This window comes from Protobothrops mucrosquamatus, unplaced genomic scaffold, assembly GCF_001527695.2.
Source record: "Protobothrops mucrosquamatus isolate PMUCROS unplaced genomic scaffold, P.Mucros_1.0 scaffold_50, whole genome shotgun sequence".
Taxonomy (NCBI): Eukaryota; Metazoa; Chordata; class Lepidosauria; order Squamata; family Viperidae; genus Protobothrops; species Protobothrops mucrosquamatus.
The window spans coordinates 1,461,405-1,478,553 of NW_015386126.1; the positions used below are offsets into that span (position 1 = coordinate 1,461,405).

At 46.3% G+C, this 17,149-nt stretch overlaps 1 protein-coding gene across 1 annotated transcript in view; it reads right to left on the reverse strand.

Moving 5' to 3' along the window:
* Positions 1-1,319: 1,319 nt before the first annotated feature.
* GPAT2 (glycerol-3-phosphate acyltransferase 2, mitochondrial) overlaps positions 1,320-17,149 on the reverse strand; it is a 28,239-nt gene continuing 12,409 nt past the window's right edge. Inside the window, exons 9-21 of the mRNA XM_029283257.1 lie at positions 16,197-16,406; positions 15,330-15,440; positions 14,678-14,763; positions 13,676-13,794; positions 11,199-11,266; positions 9,864-10,125; positions 8,965-9,113; positions 6,841-6,918; positions 6,026-6,151; positions 4,138-4,258; positions 3,608-3,673; positions 1,971-2,026; positions 1,320-1,433 (exon numbers count right to left, since the gene is read on the reverse strand). Of these exons, the coding sequence (XP_029139090.1) occupies positions 1,320-1,433; positions 1,971-2,026; positions 3,608-3,673; positions 4,138-4,258; positions 6,026-6,151; positions 6,841-6,918; positions 8,965-9,113; positions 9,864-10,125; positions 11,199-11,266; positions 13,676-13,794; positions 14,678-14,763; positions 15,330-15,440; positions 16,197-16,406 (1,566 nt within the window). The remainder of the gene's footprint in view (positions 1,434-1,970; positions 2,027-3,607; positions 3,674-4,137; positions 4,259-6,025; positions 6,152-6,840; positions 6,919-8,964; positions 9,114-9,863; positions 10,126-11,198; positions 11,267-13,675; positions 13,795-14,677; positions 14,764-15,329; positions 15,441-16,196; positions 16,407-17,149) is intronic.

Genomic DNA, 17,149 nt, shown 5'->3' on the forward strand with positions numbered 1-17,149 from the left:
CGTGGGGGCACCCACAGAGAAGGCCCTCCCCCTGGGGGTCGCCAGCCGACATTGCTTGGCCGACGGCACCCTGAGGAGGCCCACTCTGTGGGAGCGTACCGGTCTATGGGAGGGAATCTGTGGCAGAAGGCGGTCTCGGAGGTATCCAGGTCCGATGCCATGGAGCGCTTTAAATTTATATTGTCATTGTATGTGCGTACATAGTATACATATACAACGAAATTTACTTGACACCCAAAAACCAAGTCCCACACACATAATCCCCAAACACACTCCCCACCACCACAATCCCCACCCCTAAAACCACCCAACATCCACACAACAGACCAAGTAATGCTGTCCAACAGTTCACTGATGGTGGCTCTTTAGTTCGTTGTTGAGTGCAATTACAGCTCTGGGATAAAAACTATTCAGAAAACGTGTGGTCCGAGTTTTAAATAGGGTGGTGTGTTGAATATGATCGCTTTGAACTATTTGTGAAAATAATAAAGGTGGGGATACAAAATCAACCAACCGACCAGCCTTGCAGATGGATAAAAAGTATTTGGCTTTGCATCTACAGGTTTTTTTGAGGGAGAGGCAGAGAAAGGAGGATTGTAGATGGGAGGGAGGATCAGCATGATTTGCCCTTGTCTCCTTCCTAGGGCTGAGAGAGTGACTGGCTCAAGGTCATCCAGGTGGCTTTGTGCCTGAGGTCAGATGAGGACTCTTGTTTTCTCAGCTTTCAGCAGAGGCCTTTAACCACTCCACCCAACTGGCTCTCTTCTTTGAGTCAGCCGGGATGCCACGTGGATGAACCCCCTGGTCTTCCTCTGCTCCTAGTCCATAACCTTCACCACTTGCCTGTACTGCCTCTCCAAAAGCTTATAAACCTCTAAATAACAGTATCCACCAATTTGGGTAGAAAACACGGATGATGATTAGCTGGACTGATGCTGTTATCTTCATCCAACAATGTCAAATTCAGCCATCTTTCTACCCAGATAATATGTGGCCTACCATACCTTGCAGCATTTTAAAAATGGTTTTAAAAAAATGCCTTCCTTCTGGCTGGTTGCTTCTTGTTTCATAAATGGAAGTTTTGGTAATGGTCTTTAATACAAATACGCTACAATCCACACTCATGCTTCAGTGTTAATTGATTTTATTAACCTAACTGGCCACGTTGCTGGCACTCAAAATTCCCTCTTCCTGGAAAACAACATTTCAAAACAAGAACCACAAACAAAACAGCGGTCCAAATGGATGGGTGGGGGAGAACTCTCTTAAGTCAGATTTCTGAATTCTTCTGCCTGTTAAAGGAAGATCTATCGAAGGATCTAGTAGATAAACTGATGGATGAATTTCTCCAGTTTCTTTTGATTTTCTTGGGCAGTGAAAGTTTCAGATAGATGGAGAATAAGTTTCTTTTCTTCCATCACTTCCTTGAACACCTGGAAGAGAAATCAAAGAGAATCCCTTTTCCCAGAGAGCAGAGGCTGGCAGATCGACACATATGAATGAATGAATGAATGAATGAATGAATGAATGAATGAAGAAACTGTTATTTCTAACAGGCTGCATGGAAGCATGGAATAAGGAATGTAAGATTAGACCACTAACATTCTGAATTGATGCAGGAACAATTCCCACCAATCTTAATTCCTTTATCAAACAGAGCCAGATACTCTACTAAAGGGGGCAGCGAGAAGCATGAAGAAACTGTCATTAGGGTCCTGGAGTAAAAAACTCTCTTTGATCTTGGGAGAGAAGAAGATGTCCTTGTTGATGAAATATCAGTGGGTGGAGGGAATTAAACAGCCCTCCCCTTTAAGCATGCCTCATCCTGAAACTTAATCACTCTGTTCTCCCAGTGCTCTTCTCTTAAGAGGAAAAAAAACCCATTTACTTTCTGAAAAGCTCCATGCTTGGCTTCTGAAGCTGTAAAGGTTTTTGCAATCTGGAACATCTCGAGTGAATTAAGTTCTTACCCCTAATTCTTTGCAGATGCGAATGGCGGTGGCAGTCAAGGCCTTGTTGGCACATTCTGAAAAAGAAGCAAAAGAAATTGCAGGAAATTATCTGGATGCATCTCAGGATTAGAAACAGGAGGCAGCCAGAAATGGCTTTATGAATGGCTGTTTTAGGCTAGCTATTTCTTCTCTTCAATCTAACGGGAATTATTATAAATAACATGAGAAGCATTGGATTTTTTTTTTAAAAAAGCGGTGTAAACACAAATTATAAGGATATATTATTCTTTAACAGCAAGCCCTGGGGGGGTGGGAGGATAAAGATGGCAGCTACAAAGCTTTTGGAACCCCCCCTCCCCGATGCCCCAGTGTCTTTCTTTTTTCTTTTGAAGTAGAACCTCCATCCATGAACTCCATCAAGCAGTGAAAAACTGTGGCCTTTAAAAACAGCCAGAATATATTTTCAATTCCAATTGTCAAATGAATTCTCAGTATTAAAAGAACTTTTACTGAACTCAGTCCAGATCAAGAATAAGGTTGACCCCAAAGGAGTCAACCATCATGAGATGTTTCTATTCCTGTGCTTAAATTCCTCCCCTGCTGATCCCAGCAATGACCCTAGTACTGGACCCTGGTCAAAAGTTACTCCCTTTCCTTATCTTACGACAAGGCCAACTAAAACAATAGACGGCTGTCACCTTGACAAGGTCAAATTCAGAACCACCAGCCACAAATGTTTATTATAACCTTCTTAACTGTCATTCCACTTTGACCCTGAACCATCTCTGGCCCTCTTTCTACAGCAAAATCTAATTTTTATTGAGCTGGGGAGGGCCTGGCCATTGTTCACACAGGGCCATTAAAAGGGAAACTGGATCTCAGCCGTGTGATGGCAATGCCTATTGTCAAATAAAAACATATCCTCCATTTAGGACCACAGCTGAGTCCAAAATTTCTGTTGCTAAGCAAGGCGGTTGTCAAGTGGCTGTTGCTCCATTTTACGATCTTTTTTGCCACAGCTGCTGGGTGAATTATTGCCGTTGTTAAGTGAACTGTGCGGGCGTTAAGCGAAATCTGGCCTCCCCCATTGACTTTGCTTGTTGGAAGCCGGCTGGGAAGATTACAAATGGCAGCCAGATGATTCCAGGATGGGGCAACCATTACAAATACATGCCAGTTGCCAAGCGACTGAATTTTGATCACGTGACCCTGGGGAGGCTGCCATGGTGGTAAGTCTGAAAACTGGTCATACGTCACTGTAACTTCAAACAGTCACTAAACACATGGTTGCAAGTTGAGAACTGTCTGTAGTGCATGAGTTACGACCATGAGAAATTACGACAGACCCCCAAACAGATACATACGACGGCTGTTTCCCCCAGTCACGTGACTGCCATTTGGCTGCTTACCCAACTGGCGATCCTACGGCCATCTTTCCAGGCTCAGTTACAATGGGAAGTCAGAGACTACCTGCAGACAAGGAATTCTGGGACTTGAAGTCCACAGTTCGTAAAGGGGGCCATGGTTGCCCAGCCCTGGATCAGATGTGACAGGCTAAGAGCGGCAGACATTTCTCACTGGAATTGGGGCCTTCCTAATCCGGGTCTCAGTTTCTTAGTTGCTGCCTCACACTAATTTTACACTTCCAGACTCACCAAAAGAACCGTCCTCTCTTGCCAGCTTCACCAAGGCCTGGTGCAGCTCCTCCAGGAAGAGAGATTCTACAGGGAAAAGGTTCTCAGAGTGAGAAAAACTGTAGGATGGATTCGTAATTCATTCATAATTCTCCAGAGTTTCAGACAACGAAGGAAGAGATGTCAGAAGAAGACTTTTTGGAAGACACCATTCTCTCGCTCTAGTAGGACTTTGCTGGTCTCTCACCCAATCTGGAACTGTTTTACTAATCCCCCTTTCCAAAAAAAAGGCCGGCTATGGATCCAAGGCAACCAAGACCTTGGACCAGAGGAAGCCTCTTGATGTTCTCTTATCACAAAGGCCTTCCAACAGCTGTCAGTGCCCACCAGCTGTTGAGCTACCTGTCTTTCAGGTACGCAGAAAGCTACGCAAAGCTTCAGAAGTTCACACCCACACTTCAAAGCCTTCCCTAAATGCTGCCCCCACCCACTTTCCTGGGGGAAATTATGGCTGCCCCCCCCAACCAAAGGAACCCCAGGTATAGGCCCACCTGGCTGAGGGAAATCCACCTCTTGAAGGAAGACAATGGCTCTCTCCAACGTCTTCAGCAGAGGGCCAAGGAGGCCACAGAGGAACACAAAGAGGTTGGAGCAACTTTCTGACTGATTTACCTAAGGGAGGGGAAAAAAAAAGGGCTGAACTACAGATCTGAACCACAGAGAAGGAAGGAACCTACAGAAGTTGTGGAGGTTTTTAAGAAGAGATTGGTCAGCCATTTGTCCAGGATGGAATAAGGTCTCCTACCTTCAGCAGAGGGTGGATTAGAAGACCCCCAAGGTCTCTTCCAGCCCTATGGGTCTATGATTCCTATGTTTCAACAAGAAGGCAACAACAGCTGTGGAAATTCCGTCCCTCCTTTAAGGGCTGTCTCTCTGCCTTTCGGTTCCCAGAAGATGGCAGTGTCTACTCAGAAGCTTGGGAGCCGCTGGCTGGGCCAGGAGAGGCAGATGCTGGGGAAGGAAGCTTGGCAGGCCCCCTGGTTCAGCCCCAGCCACTTAATTACAGAGAACTTTGCTCCCTTTTGAGAAGAGGGAAGGAGGCTTCAAAGCAGCAACCCACACGGCTGGCATTTAAAGAGACAGGCTGCGAGCTGGAGAAGCGTCATGCGTATGCCAAGGAACAAAAGAAAGAGGAATTGATATGATAATTTGATGTTCTTTTACAATGGGGATGAGGAAGAAGCCTTCAGGACCAGGGATGAGGTTTTCTCCTTTTCCTCCCACGACTGGGAAAGAGCGTGGCAAGAACAGGAAATGTGACAGCAGCCTTGTCCTTGACACACACATCCAAGAGCATTGCGTTTTGCAACAGGAGAGAAGTCCGTGAAAGAGCCATTCTCCAGGTGCAGGTATTCACACAGGAGATGTCCCAGAGGTGCGTTTGAAAAGGCAACTGGGCTTTCTTGGGTTTTTTTCCTTGAAAATGTTTCCTTTCTCATCCAAGGAGCTTCTTCAGTTCCCAGAACAGAAGCTTCCTGGAGGAGAAGCAAAACGTTTTCAAGGAAAAATATCAAGAAAGTCCAGTTGCCTTTTGGAAAAGCACTTTGGGACAACCATGACCTGGATCAGGGGTAGGCAACCTCGGCTCTTTTATGACTCATGGACTTCAACTCCCAGAATTCCTGAGTCAGCATAGCTGACTCAGGAATTCTGGGAGTTGAAGTCCATGAGTCATAAAAGAGCCGAGGTTGCCTACCCCTGACCTGGATGATGGAGGATCTCCATAGAGATAGAGGAGATCTTTCCTGGCCAGACCTGAGCCTCTTCAGATCTAGACCTCATCTGCAATTGCAATTGGCCACTCAGAAACCTCCCCCCCTTTTTTTTAACTGTTCCTCTTCCTGCCCTGAAGATGGTGGGCTCCCCTTTGCCAGATGTGTTCAAACAGAAGCGGGATAACCATCCGTGAAAGTAAGACTTAGGGCTTTCATCCACTGAGTTTCTTTGGAAAGTCTGGAAACACTTTGCCACTAGTTTTTTTTTTCTGGGATTTTTTGATTCCCTTGTTTAGCCTGCAGCCCCGGGACTTTCTGATAGACTTCCATACCAAATACTAACCAGATCTGTCCCAGCTTAGCTTCAGACGATCCACATCGGTCAAGGATACTTCAAGGGTTCAGGCAAAGCTGGGCTTTCAAGGACCCCTCCAACTGTACAATTTTTCAATCACAGACCTACACTTTTCACACTTGTATAGGGGAAGGAACCCACTGCCACGCACAACGTGGAAAAAGCGACTGTGCAAGACTCTACGAAGACTCCTGGGTCCATGGCTAGCTCCGTATCCTACCAACCTGAAGATCTAATGGGATGGGTAGGTGAGCGCAGAGAAAAAGGACCGGGCCCCTCCCCCAATTCCTGAGCACAGAGCACCCGTACTTTGAAGCACTGCTTCTCGGTCTCATTCCGACTGTCAGTGTCGACAAAATCTTCAGTTGCCTTCCACAGAAACTTCTCAGCAAAGCCTTTCTGGGCTGTGTCACACACGAAGTGATCGCTGGGCACCTGCAGGAGGGAAAGGTGGAGGAGAGGCACCCATCAGCTCCAGGCAACGGGAAGGGAGGGGAGCCCTTGAGTAAAGTAATGGGCCCAACTAAACCATTGTGAGCTTGCTGAACGACAGTGGCGGAAGGGAGCATAATCACATGATGTCTCATTTAATGACTGCATTGCTTAGCAACAGAACTGCCGATCTTATTTGTGGCTGTTAACGGAGGACTATAGGTAGCCCTCAACTTACGACCACAACTTATGTTGCTAAGTGAGAAGTTGTGTTCAGTGAATTTTGCCCCCATTTTATGACTTTTCTGGCCACAGCTACTAAGCCAATCAAGGCAGTTGTTAAATTAGTAACACCGTTGTTAAGTGAATCCGGCTTCCCCATTGACTCTGCTTCTTGGGAGCTCGCCAAAGGGGATCACGTGACCCCGGGACACTGCAACCGTCATTAAGTGTGAACCAGTTGCCAAGCGTATGAATTTTGATCCCGTGACCACGGGGACGCTGCAACGGGCATAAGTGCAAAAAATGGCCCTAAGGCACTTTTTTCAGTGCCGCTGTAACTTCGAACAGCCACTAAGCAAAGTGTTCTAACTCGAGGACTAGGTGTTCCTGCACCCTGTTCATTGTAGCGATGGGAAAGGCAGCTGTGACAACCAACCTGGGTTGGTGCTGGAGAGAAGGGCGTTCCTTACCTCCTCGGCCACCAGCAGTCCACACTCCACCAGCTTGTCCAGGGCGTGTTGGCAATAGTAGTGCACCGACTGGCAAGGCTGGGAGGAAGCGGGGAAAGGCGTCAATGCCAACCTGGGCTGGCAGGGAACAAACGGCTCAAAAGTCCTTTGGCATCTCCCACCTCTGCGACTCTCCACTAGTTTATTACAACGCTCGCCATCCGGTAGTGCTAATACAAAAAGGCTACAATCGGCTCATATTTAAGCGATTGTCCACTAGGACTCCAAGGTCCCTGTCACAGTTACTGCTATTGAGCCAGGTTCCACCTAATCTGTACCTGTACATTTGATTTTTCTTGCCTAACTGTAAAGCTTACTTTTCTCTACCTTGAATTTCAGGCCCAATGCTCAAGTCTGTCAAAATCCTTCTGGATCTTGAGCCTATCTTTTAAAATTTTGATTATTCCCCCAACTTGTTGTCATCTGCAAATCTGATAAGTTCCCCTTCTATCCTCTTGTCTGAATCATTTATGGAGATGTTGAGGAATTCTAGGCCTAAGACAGAGCCTTAGCGTCCCTCACGGCATGCTTCCCTCCATGTAGATGTGGTTCCACTGAGGACTATACGCTAAGTGTGTCACCTCCAAGGTTATTCCCAAGTACCATTATAGGCTCAGGCTTGTTGGTCCATAAGTTACAGGAATTTTTCTCCCTCTATCGAATCCTTCCCAAGGAACGGTGATAGGCAGATGTTACTTAAAATTATCACAGGATGTAAGCTGTCTCACGTAAACTTGTCTTTTGCAATTGCCTGATGGTGATTCTGTTCACCGTGAACCATGTAGAACAGGGTTTTTCAAAATCTGAAACTTGTTGGAGTTTCACAAGAGATTATGGTCCAAAAGTGGGGAAAATTCCTTGATGTGCATTGATCTTCTATCACTGGAACTTAGCCTCTTGAGATCCAGGATTTTTTATTTTATTTTTTTTAAAAAAACCAACAGGTTCTGAGGTCTGAAAAAAACAACTGAAAGTCCTTCACCTTGGCCATAATCAAGTCTGGACAAACATTCCTTTCTTTATCTGCAAAATGGGTGGTAATAAAACTGAACTTACATTACAGGGAGCTTGTTGCAACGACTGTTACTCATTTATGCACCTGAAAATGCGCTGTATTAATACTCTACTTGCAAGTGAAGATGTATGTTTGTTAGTCACAGGCAGCCTAAGATCCATAGCTAGTAATTCAAGCCCCATCGGAGGCACAGTCCAATGACTCAGAGTAGGCATCTTCTCCAAGAAGTCGTAAGTCATGGACACCCATTTCATTAACTCACGAAAGCTGCCTACTCATATTTAGTAGTTGCTCTGTGGCAAATCTCCTAATACTTCAAAAGCAAAAGGCAAAACTGTTTCCAAGTTCTTCAAAAAGAATGCAAATACAAATTGCTTCCCAAAATTCCTAAAAAAAACCCCTCACAGAGTTATTGCTACATATTCCTAGTTCCACAATTCCCTCTTACTCTACCGAAGGGGTCTCCAACCTTGGCAACTTTACAGCTTGTGGATTTCAACTCCCAGAATTCCTCAACAGAAAAATGGCAGCCAGCACAGCCTCCAAGAATTTTGGGAGTTGAAATCCACAAGTCGTAAAGCTGCCAAGGTTGGAGACCCCCCCCCCACTTTGCTGTATTCCCCTTTTAAAACTGCAGATGGAAGCACATTCCTACGAATTAGGAATAAGAGCACTTCGGTATGTTGGAAGAGACAAAGGAACAAACAAGCAGTTGCAGGCATTGGAACTTTTTAAAATCTGCATTAGGATTATCCATCAGTGACTGCAAAATTAAGGATAAATGGCAATTTTCACCTTTTAAAAACAAATCTTTAACCCATGATCTTAAAGAAAAAAAATTAAAGAGAAATTAAAAGTACAGACTAAGAAAGAAACCAAGAAAAGTGGTTGTCTTTTATATTTATCAACCAATGAATTTACACAAAATACAGAATAACAGAGTTGGAAGGGACCTTGGCAGTCTTCTAATCCACCTGCCTGCCCAAGCCGGAGACCCCATGCCATTCCAGACAAGGGACTGTCCAGTCTCTTCTTGGGCAAATCCCAGCAAACAAGCAAATACTGCCTACCTGGCGTAGAAGGAAATCTTTGGGTAGCAGTTGGACCAGCAGGACAGACTTGTTGTGAAGTTCTTCGTGGGCCAGGACGAAGTTCCCAAGCTGCTCAGGGCTCCCCAGATACGGCAGCACCTCCATCAGAAGAGCGTTGATGGAACAAGCTGCCCAAAAGATGGGAGGAGTAAAGCTGAATTCGCCCCACTTTACACCATCATTTTCATGTACTTAGCAGCACACTACACAAGCGTCACCATTGTTTAGGAGAAAGGAAAGGTCTTCATTGTCTCCCTGAGCATTGGATGGACACACACACAAACACACACAGATCTGAATCAGGGTATGTATTTCTTTTTTTTCTTCTTAGGATAGGAGGAATGCACATTAATGCAACTGTTAGGAGGTACCTCAATCAGGGTTTCTTCACCTTCACAACTTGAAGATGCATGGACTACAACTCCCCAAATTGCACAGCCAGCATGGTTGTGTCCACAAGTCTTAAAGTGCCAACACTGAAAAACACTGCCTAGAGTCTTACCTAAAAACTTCCACTACCAAACTTCAGGAAGAGAAACAAATCAAAGAGGTGATGAGATGGTTAAAGGTTAAGCACAGGGCCAGAGGGTGACCTGCTGTAGAGTCAAAACCAAGGGACGAAAGATGGCTGAGAAGGGAGCCATAGAGATACAGTAAGAGGCTGATGGCTCTGAGAAGCCCAGAACTTAGAAGAAAGAGCAGATGAAGCCCAAACTGAAGTGTTTGCTATTGCTTCTGGCCATACCCTGAATTATCCAGCCAGTCTCTCTCTGTGATCTTAGCCAAAGTTCTTCACTACTCCTCTGAAGCCATCAAATCATCAGCAAGCCAGATTATCTAAGTAGGCTTTGTGAGACTTTGAGGACCTGGATACTCACCCCCAACAGCTTCCTGGATGAAGACGGGCAAGAGAGCCATGCTGTGCTGGCTCAGCTCCCTGATGGCCGCCTCGGTCTTCTTGGGAACCACCAAGACATCTCCCAAGGAGAGTCTAAAAAGGGTAATGCACTCTCGCAGCAGGGACAGGCCATGACACAACACATCACGGACCCGGCCGGAAAACCCCACATCACAGTTGCGCATCAGGATCTCATCGGTGATCCAAACAAAGTCTTGCATTAGTCGAGAAAGGAAAACCCCCTGGTGGAAGCAGGAAGAAAGAAAGCCAGGAAAATAAATATATTGTTGATGTCTTGCAATTTCCTTGCTTAATCTGGAATAATTTGATGGGCTTGAGACCACCTGCCCCTGCCAGGGACACTTGAGCAAGTTTCAAGTTTCTGATAAGACAGTAAAAGAACATTTTTGCTTCTTGATTTGGCCTATCTGGAAGGGCTGACATCAATCTTGAAAGACTGTCCAACTTTTCTCTTGGACAGGGTATCTCTGGATATCTTCCCCAATCCGTCCTTTATGGGTCTACCTTGTATCTTTCCTATGGATTGCCCTGGAGTCCTTCGTATGAGGCAACTAAGTTTTAAGTAGATGTTGTTGTCACAAATGGCAGCACAGCTACCAAAAGAATTCAGCCAAATAGATTTTAATATACTTCTGGAATCATAAGTCAGGTCAGAAGCCCCCAAGACGAAAAACTGCTAGTCCTGGTACCGTCAGCAGCTTTTTGGATCACCCTGGACATGAGTGCTGGGAGAAGTCTTATGCTGACTGTACTTGAAGGAAATCCAGACGCTCAGTGTCACTTACGGAAAAATACCTACTCTCTAAACAGTTTACAGAATCAGCATATGGAACCCAACAATCTGGTTCCTTATTTTACTGACCTCATAAGGATGGGCGGCTGAGTCAACCTTGAGCCGGTCAGGATTGAACTCCTGGCAGTGGGCAGAATCAGCTGCAATGCTGCATTCTAGCCACTGTGCCACCACGGCTCCATGTTCACTCTACTGTGTGCTGGCCAGATTTCCTTCAAGGACTGGTCCAGTTTGGGGCATCCCACTTTTAAGGATGGTTCAAGGATGCAAGAGAAAAGAAAGGAAACAAAAAGTCCACAGTCCCATGAGGAGAGTTGATAACATGGAGTATGTTTAGCCTTTGGAGGAGATGAGAAGCTCAGGAGATACAGCAAGTCATCATGCCCCTTGAGGTTCTACAGAGCAAGCCAGTTCCTATTATTTCCAAGGTCCCAACCCCTAAGTAGGTTCCTGGGAGAAAGTGGGAGCTCCCCCCTGCCCCTCTTTACTTTCCATTCTTACCTCTTGGTGCTTGTGTAGAAGTGCAGAGAGGATCTGGACTGCCATGATGGCCGAACATGATATACCTGCTAGGAAGGTTGACAGTGGGCAGAGTTAGCAAAGGCTATTGGGATGAAAAGCAAAATAACACCGTTGCAGGTACCTCGTTATGGGGCTCTTCCGGACCAGCTCTTAGGAAAAGCCTGCTAAACAGGGCAACTCACTGCAGTTGTTAAGTTAGTAACCTGGTTGTTAAGTGAATCTGGCTTCCACACTGACTTGGCTGGTCAAAAGGTGATCACGTGACCTTTGGACACAGCAGCTGTCATAAATATGAGCCAGTTGCCAAGCATCTGAATTTTGATCACATGATCACGGGGATGCTGGGAGTTGAAGTCTACATATTTTAAAATTGCCAAGGTTGAGAAACCCTGCCCTGGACAAAGGAAATAATAATACCGAGCCGTCGGGGGTTGTCAAAATGATCTCAGCTGAACAAAAAATGGACTCTTAAATCCTTACTAGCAAACAGTAAAATCGGTAGGAACTGAATTGTTTTGCAAGAACATACCCAGGTGGATTGGCTGGACCCAAATTGTTTTTCCTGCTGAATAAATTGACTGCAATAGGCCAGGATGAGCCATTTGCTTTTTTAAAAATTTCATATATATTTTTTTTTTTAAAGGAAAGGATTTATCTTGGTAAGGTACTCTTTTTCGCAGCAATATTACTCTTCCTGAATCGTAAATGGAGAGACAGCGAGCGGGCGCTCATAAACCATTATACCAAAGTCACGCAGGCTATGCATTAGCACAGACAGAGCAGTTGGAGTTATTATACTAAAATAACTGATAATTGGGAAGTTACATCCACACTCAGAGAATAGCAATAAACTAAAAAACTCACCTTGACACGTGAGCCCCATCTTTTATGTAACAAAGGCTCTTAAGCAACTAAGTGGGACTGGCTAGTAACCAGCATATTCTGAGTGCTCCAGTTTCCTATAGATCCTCTCCATCAAACAAGGACTAGCCATCTGGTCACGTCCCACAGGAAGGGCTATTCTCCCATGGAGGAGCCTTACTTTTCCTTTTTTTAAAAAAACATTCTCAGAAGCTGGAAAGAGCAGAAACTCTTTCTCTGAGCATCAGAAGTGTTCTCAATGTTCCCAAAACTACAACATGTCCGAACCCACCAAAACTATGAGATAGGCTTATCCATCCTAAAGATTGTACATAAGACTCCAGTGAATGCAGCCCAGTGCATTGAGGAGTGTTCAGAGCTGTACATTGGAGCTTTTACCCAAGACAGCACAAGAGAAACCGAATCAGAATAGAGCTGGAAGGGACCTTGGAGGTCTTCTAGTCCAGCCCCCTGCTCAAGCAGGAGACCCTAGACCATCTTAGACAAGTGACTGTCCAATCTCTTCTTAAAAACCTCCAGTGATGAAGCACCTACAACTTCTGGAGGCAAGCTGTTCTACTGGTTAATTTCTCCTTTTAATTCTAGGTTGCTTCTCTCCTTGATTGATTACTCTACTCTTTCCAGCTCTTCTACTGTTGCTGCCAGTTAACACTCACTACCTAAGCAACTCCTGCCATGTCTCACACAACCTGATATGGGAACAAACCATCTGAACGTAGGCGTCTGTCTACCGACACATCTGTGTCCTTGACACAGGAACAACATCTTTCTCGTCACCTCTGGGATGTAGAAGGGACTCATGTGCCACGTTATCCAAGTGGGTAACAGACAGGCAGGCACAGCTGGCAGAAACACAGACAAATGCAGCAACAATAACGTGCAGAGCTGGCTGACAACAGGCTGCCTCTGCTTAGAGCTATCTCCTGATATCCAGGGAAGGAACTGCAGTAACTCAAGAGACACGGAGAATTTAGACCTGGAAAATCTCGTCTGAAATGCATTTCTTTAGCTGAACTTCTCTGGATGAAGCATTCTGAGAATCCAGAAGATTTCTCGAAGTCTAGTTTATTGTTTTCCAACTTCTGTGAGGCCAAGAAGACACCTTTTGTGCTAAATAATCTATGCTTACTTCATCCCTTATGCTGAAAAAGGTTGAATTTGTTGTAGTTTATCTATCACTTTACATTCAGGCCCTTCTTCTAAGAGGTTGGTGGAGAAGACAGAAGCATGTTCTCCCCAATTTTCCTCCCCAAATAACTCTTGGAATTGGTCCAGGATCGTCTCTCAGAGATGATCTAATGCTAGGTTTTTCAAATGGGATCCACCAAGTCCTTCCAATGGGAAAATTTTATGGAGTCCTCTGAGAGACAATTAGGAGTGGGGAAAGAGTTCAGTCAAAAACAACAGATTTTCTGTCACTAGAATTCTTTGATTTGATCAGGATTTCTGGAATTTGGTGGGGCTGAAAAACCTTTTAAAACTTCTACTGGTTTCTGGCTTGGTGACTTTAACCACTACACCAAACTAGCATTCATTATTTTAAGTAGCCTTTTTTTCACAGGGCAACTACTTACCACTCAAAGCATGTAGGCTTAAATTGTCCAGCAAAACCTGTTCTTCTACAGTCAGTGCCACAACATCTTGAGAGCTCGTCGGCCAACATTCAACTTTCTCACAATCCAGAATGCTGGAGCTATTAAACCAGAGAATGAGGATCTGGTGAACAGCAGCTTTTTGGATCAGTACTGTCTTTCCCTCCGTCCGCCCCTTTATCTATCCCTCCATCTATCCCTCCATCTATCCCTCCATCTATCCCTCCATCTATCCCTCCATCTATCTATCTATCTATCTATCTATCTATCTATCTATCTATCTATCTATCTATCTATCTATCTATCTATCTATCTATCTATCTATATCTCTATCATTGAGCTTTTTATTCCATCCTTCCTCCAATGCTCAAAGATCACATTTGGTCTATTTAAATAGCAAACGTATAGGATTCCTGCAGATCATTTGGTCTACAAGTTGTATTAATTTCTGGCCACTGACAAGGATCTTGCAGATTAAAATAATATTATTGTTAGACTAACAGCCCAGAGTTTTTTGTGGGTGAGCAACTCAAGGTGCTGTGCATAATGCTCCTTCCTCTTATTTTCTTCACTACAACCCTGTGAGGTGGAGTGGGCTAAGGGAGATTAATTGATTCAAAGTTGCCCCACTGGCTTCCTGCCCAGGTCCAAACCTTTTCTGAGGATATGAACAGATTCTTTAGCTAATTCAGACAAAAAGATGGACCTGAAATTGCAATGGAAATCTGCCCCTTTTGTACAAGGAGTCCTCCATTTACGACCACAACTGAGCCCAAAATGTGTTGCTAAGCAAGACAGATGCGACCTCTGTCTAAGTTAACTGGAGAAACCTTTTGAGTTCCTTTCTGGCTGACTTCCTTGGATCCAGACAGATGTTGGGTCTCTTCAACTGCAGCTGGGACTTTTGCATCTTCCCTGTGGGGGAGGGGTGGGTGGGCTAAGCACTGCAGCTTTCACATCTCCACAACTCTCACACAGACTTACCAGCTGCCCAAAATTTCAGGTAAGAGCAGTTCTTTCAGCTGCTTCCTAGAGCTGTTCTGCCTGAAACATCTGTTTGTCACAAATTCCTAGGAAGAAAGAAAAAGAATCTTGGCTTGGCTTAGAACAGTTCGTTCAGTGATTGTGCAAAGTCACAATGACACTAAAAAAAAAAGTGACTTATGACCATTTTTTGCAGCATCCTCATGGTCATCTGATCAAAATTCAGACACTTGGCAACTGACTCCTATTTATGACGGTTGCCATGTCCCAGGGTCATGTGATCACCGTTTGCAAAACAAACTCAAGGGGGAAGCCAGATTCACTTAACCAGCCGTGTTAGTAACTTTACAACTGCAATGATTTACTTAGCAACCGTGGCAAGATAGGTTGTAAAACAAGGCAAAACTCACTTAACCAATGTCTTGTTTGGCAACAGAAATTTTGGGCTCAATTTGCAGTCTTAAGTCGAGGACTACCTGTGTAAGGTGCATCCCACACATCAGAAAACGGAAGGGCGTCACAATCCATGCCTAACCAAGATGGGGCTTCAACCATGCGGTTACTGTGGCATCGCCATGTTTCCCAAGCATTTCCCCCGGCACAGAGGCCGCTGGGCCAGGGCTGGATGTCCGAGAGGCCTTCCCCTCCGTACCTGCAAGGAGAAGGGCTGACCAAGGTCGATCCGGACGCAGCCCAGTCCCCGACAAGCGGCTCGGCAGAGAGTCCACACAGTGGTCCAGAGACCGAGAGTCTGGTTGGGGCTCTGGAAAATGGAACAAGCAATGCAGACATCAGCTGTGGTCAACATTATGACTTTGTTGACCCTTTCCTGGTGGATGCCCCCAGTGGTGGATGGAGGCCACATGCTTGTCTTCAGTTTGGACCCCAGAAGGGACAGGGCAGCAGACTTAGGGCAGAGACTGGGCCATTATGGGCTGCAGGTGGGCTCTTACTCTCATCCTAGATCAGTGGTTCTCAACCTGTGGGTCGGGACCCCATTTGGGGTCGATCGACCATTTCATGGGGGTCGCCAAGCAAGGCTGTCCGCCATTTTTTTTGTCTGCCATTTTTTTTGTCCGCCATTTTTCCCCCCTTTTCCGGCGGGTGCCTTACCTCCCTTGGGCTGGGCCACCTGGTGGTCGGCCTGCTCCGTCTCTGCCGCTTGCCAGCTACGCCTCGGCCGGCGCAGGGGACAGAACCACGCATGCGCGGCGCTCCCAGGCAGGGAAAGTCCTCGACTTACGACCGGTTGGGTAGTCCTCGACTTACGACCGGTTTAGTCCTCGACTTACGACTGTTTAGTCCTCGACTTACGACCGGTTTAGTCCTCGACTTACGACCGGTTTAGTCCTCGACTTACGACCGGTTTAGTCCTCGACTTACGACCGGTTGGGGTCGCGGCATTAAAAAAGTTGAGAACCACTGTCCTAGATTATCTCCAAATTCCCACTCTAGGATTCTCAGATCCTAGAGTTGGGATCTGAGATTTGCAGGGCCTTTTGGCCACGGCTGCTCTTACCTCCTTCCCCCCGTGAATGAAGTCAGGAGCTCTCTCGTAAGAGATGCTAACAGGCACTATCAAGACATCTGGGATGGTCCCAGCGTAATAAGCATTGAGGACCAGGCTCAGCCAGGCTCTGCCGGAGAGAGAGAGCTGTTGAGACCCAGAGAAGACCTCTTCCAAGAAGATCAGCAGGGATTGCTTGCTCAGGAGCAGTTCTTCAATGTACTACGAGAGAAGAGAAGAAGACCGTGAACGGCCATGGAAATAGCCGGCATTGCGCGGGTGCGCATTGTCATTTGTGTGAGCAGTGGGCGAATGTGTGTGCGCGTGCACTCCATTTAAGTGAGTGGCAGGCCACTCATATGGAACCAGCCCCCCGCCAGTCCGCAAAGCCAGAAACGTTGGGGAACTCTGGATCGTGACGCTCTACGCACGGTCACTCAAGCGCTCGTTGTTTCCCGCCTGGACTATTGCAATGCTCTCTACATGGGGCTCCCCTTGAGGTGCACCTGGAGGCTCCAGCTAGTGCAGAATGCGGCCGCGCAGGGGATCCTGGGGGCCTCTAGATACTCCCATGTAACACCTCTCCTGCGCGAGCTGCACTGGCTGCCGGTGGCCTTCCGGGTGCGCTTCAAGGTGTTAGTAACAACCTTTAAAGCGCTCCGTGGCAATGGACCTAAGTATTTGCAAGACCGCCTCCTACCAAACACCTCCCTTCGACCAGTCCGCTCCCACAGAGAGGGCCTCCTTAGGGTGCCGTCGGCCAGAGAATGCCGGCTGGCGACCCCCAGGGGGAGAGCCTTCTCTGTGGCAGCTCCTGCCCTCTGGAATGACCTACCCCCCGACCTACGTACAGTTGCGGACCTGCGCCTTTTTCGCCGAGCCCTGAAGGCCCATCTATTCCGTGCGGCCGGCCTGGCGTAGTTTGATTATGTTTTAGTGGGGGTTTTGTATGGGGTATTTTTAGA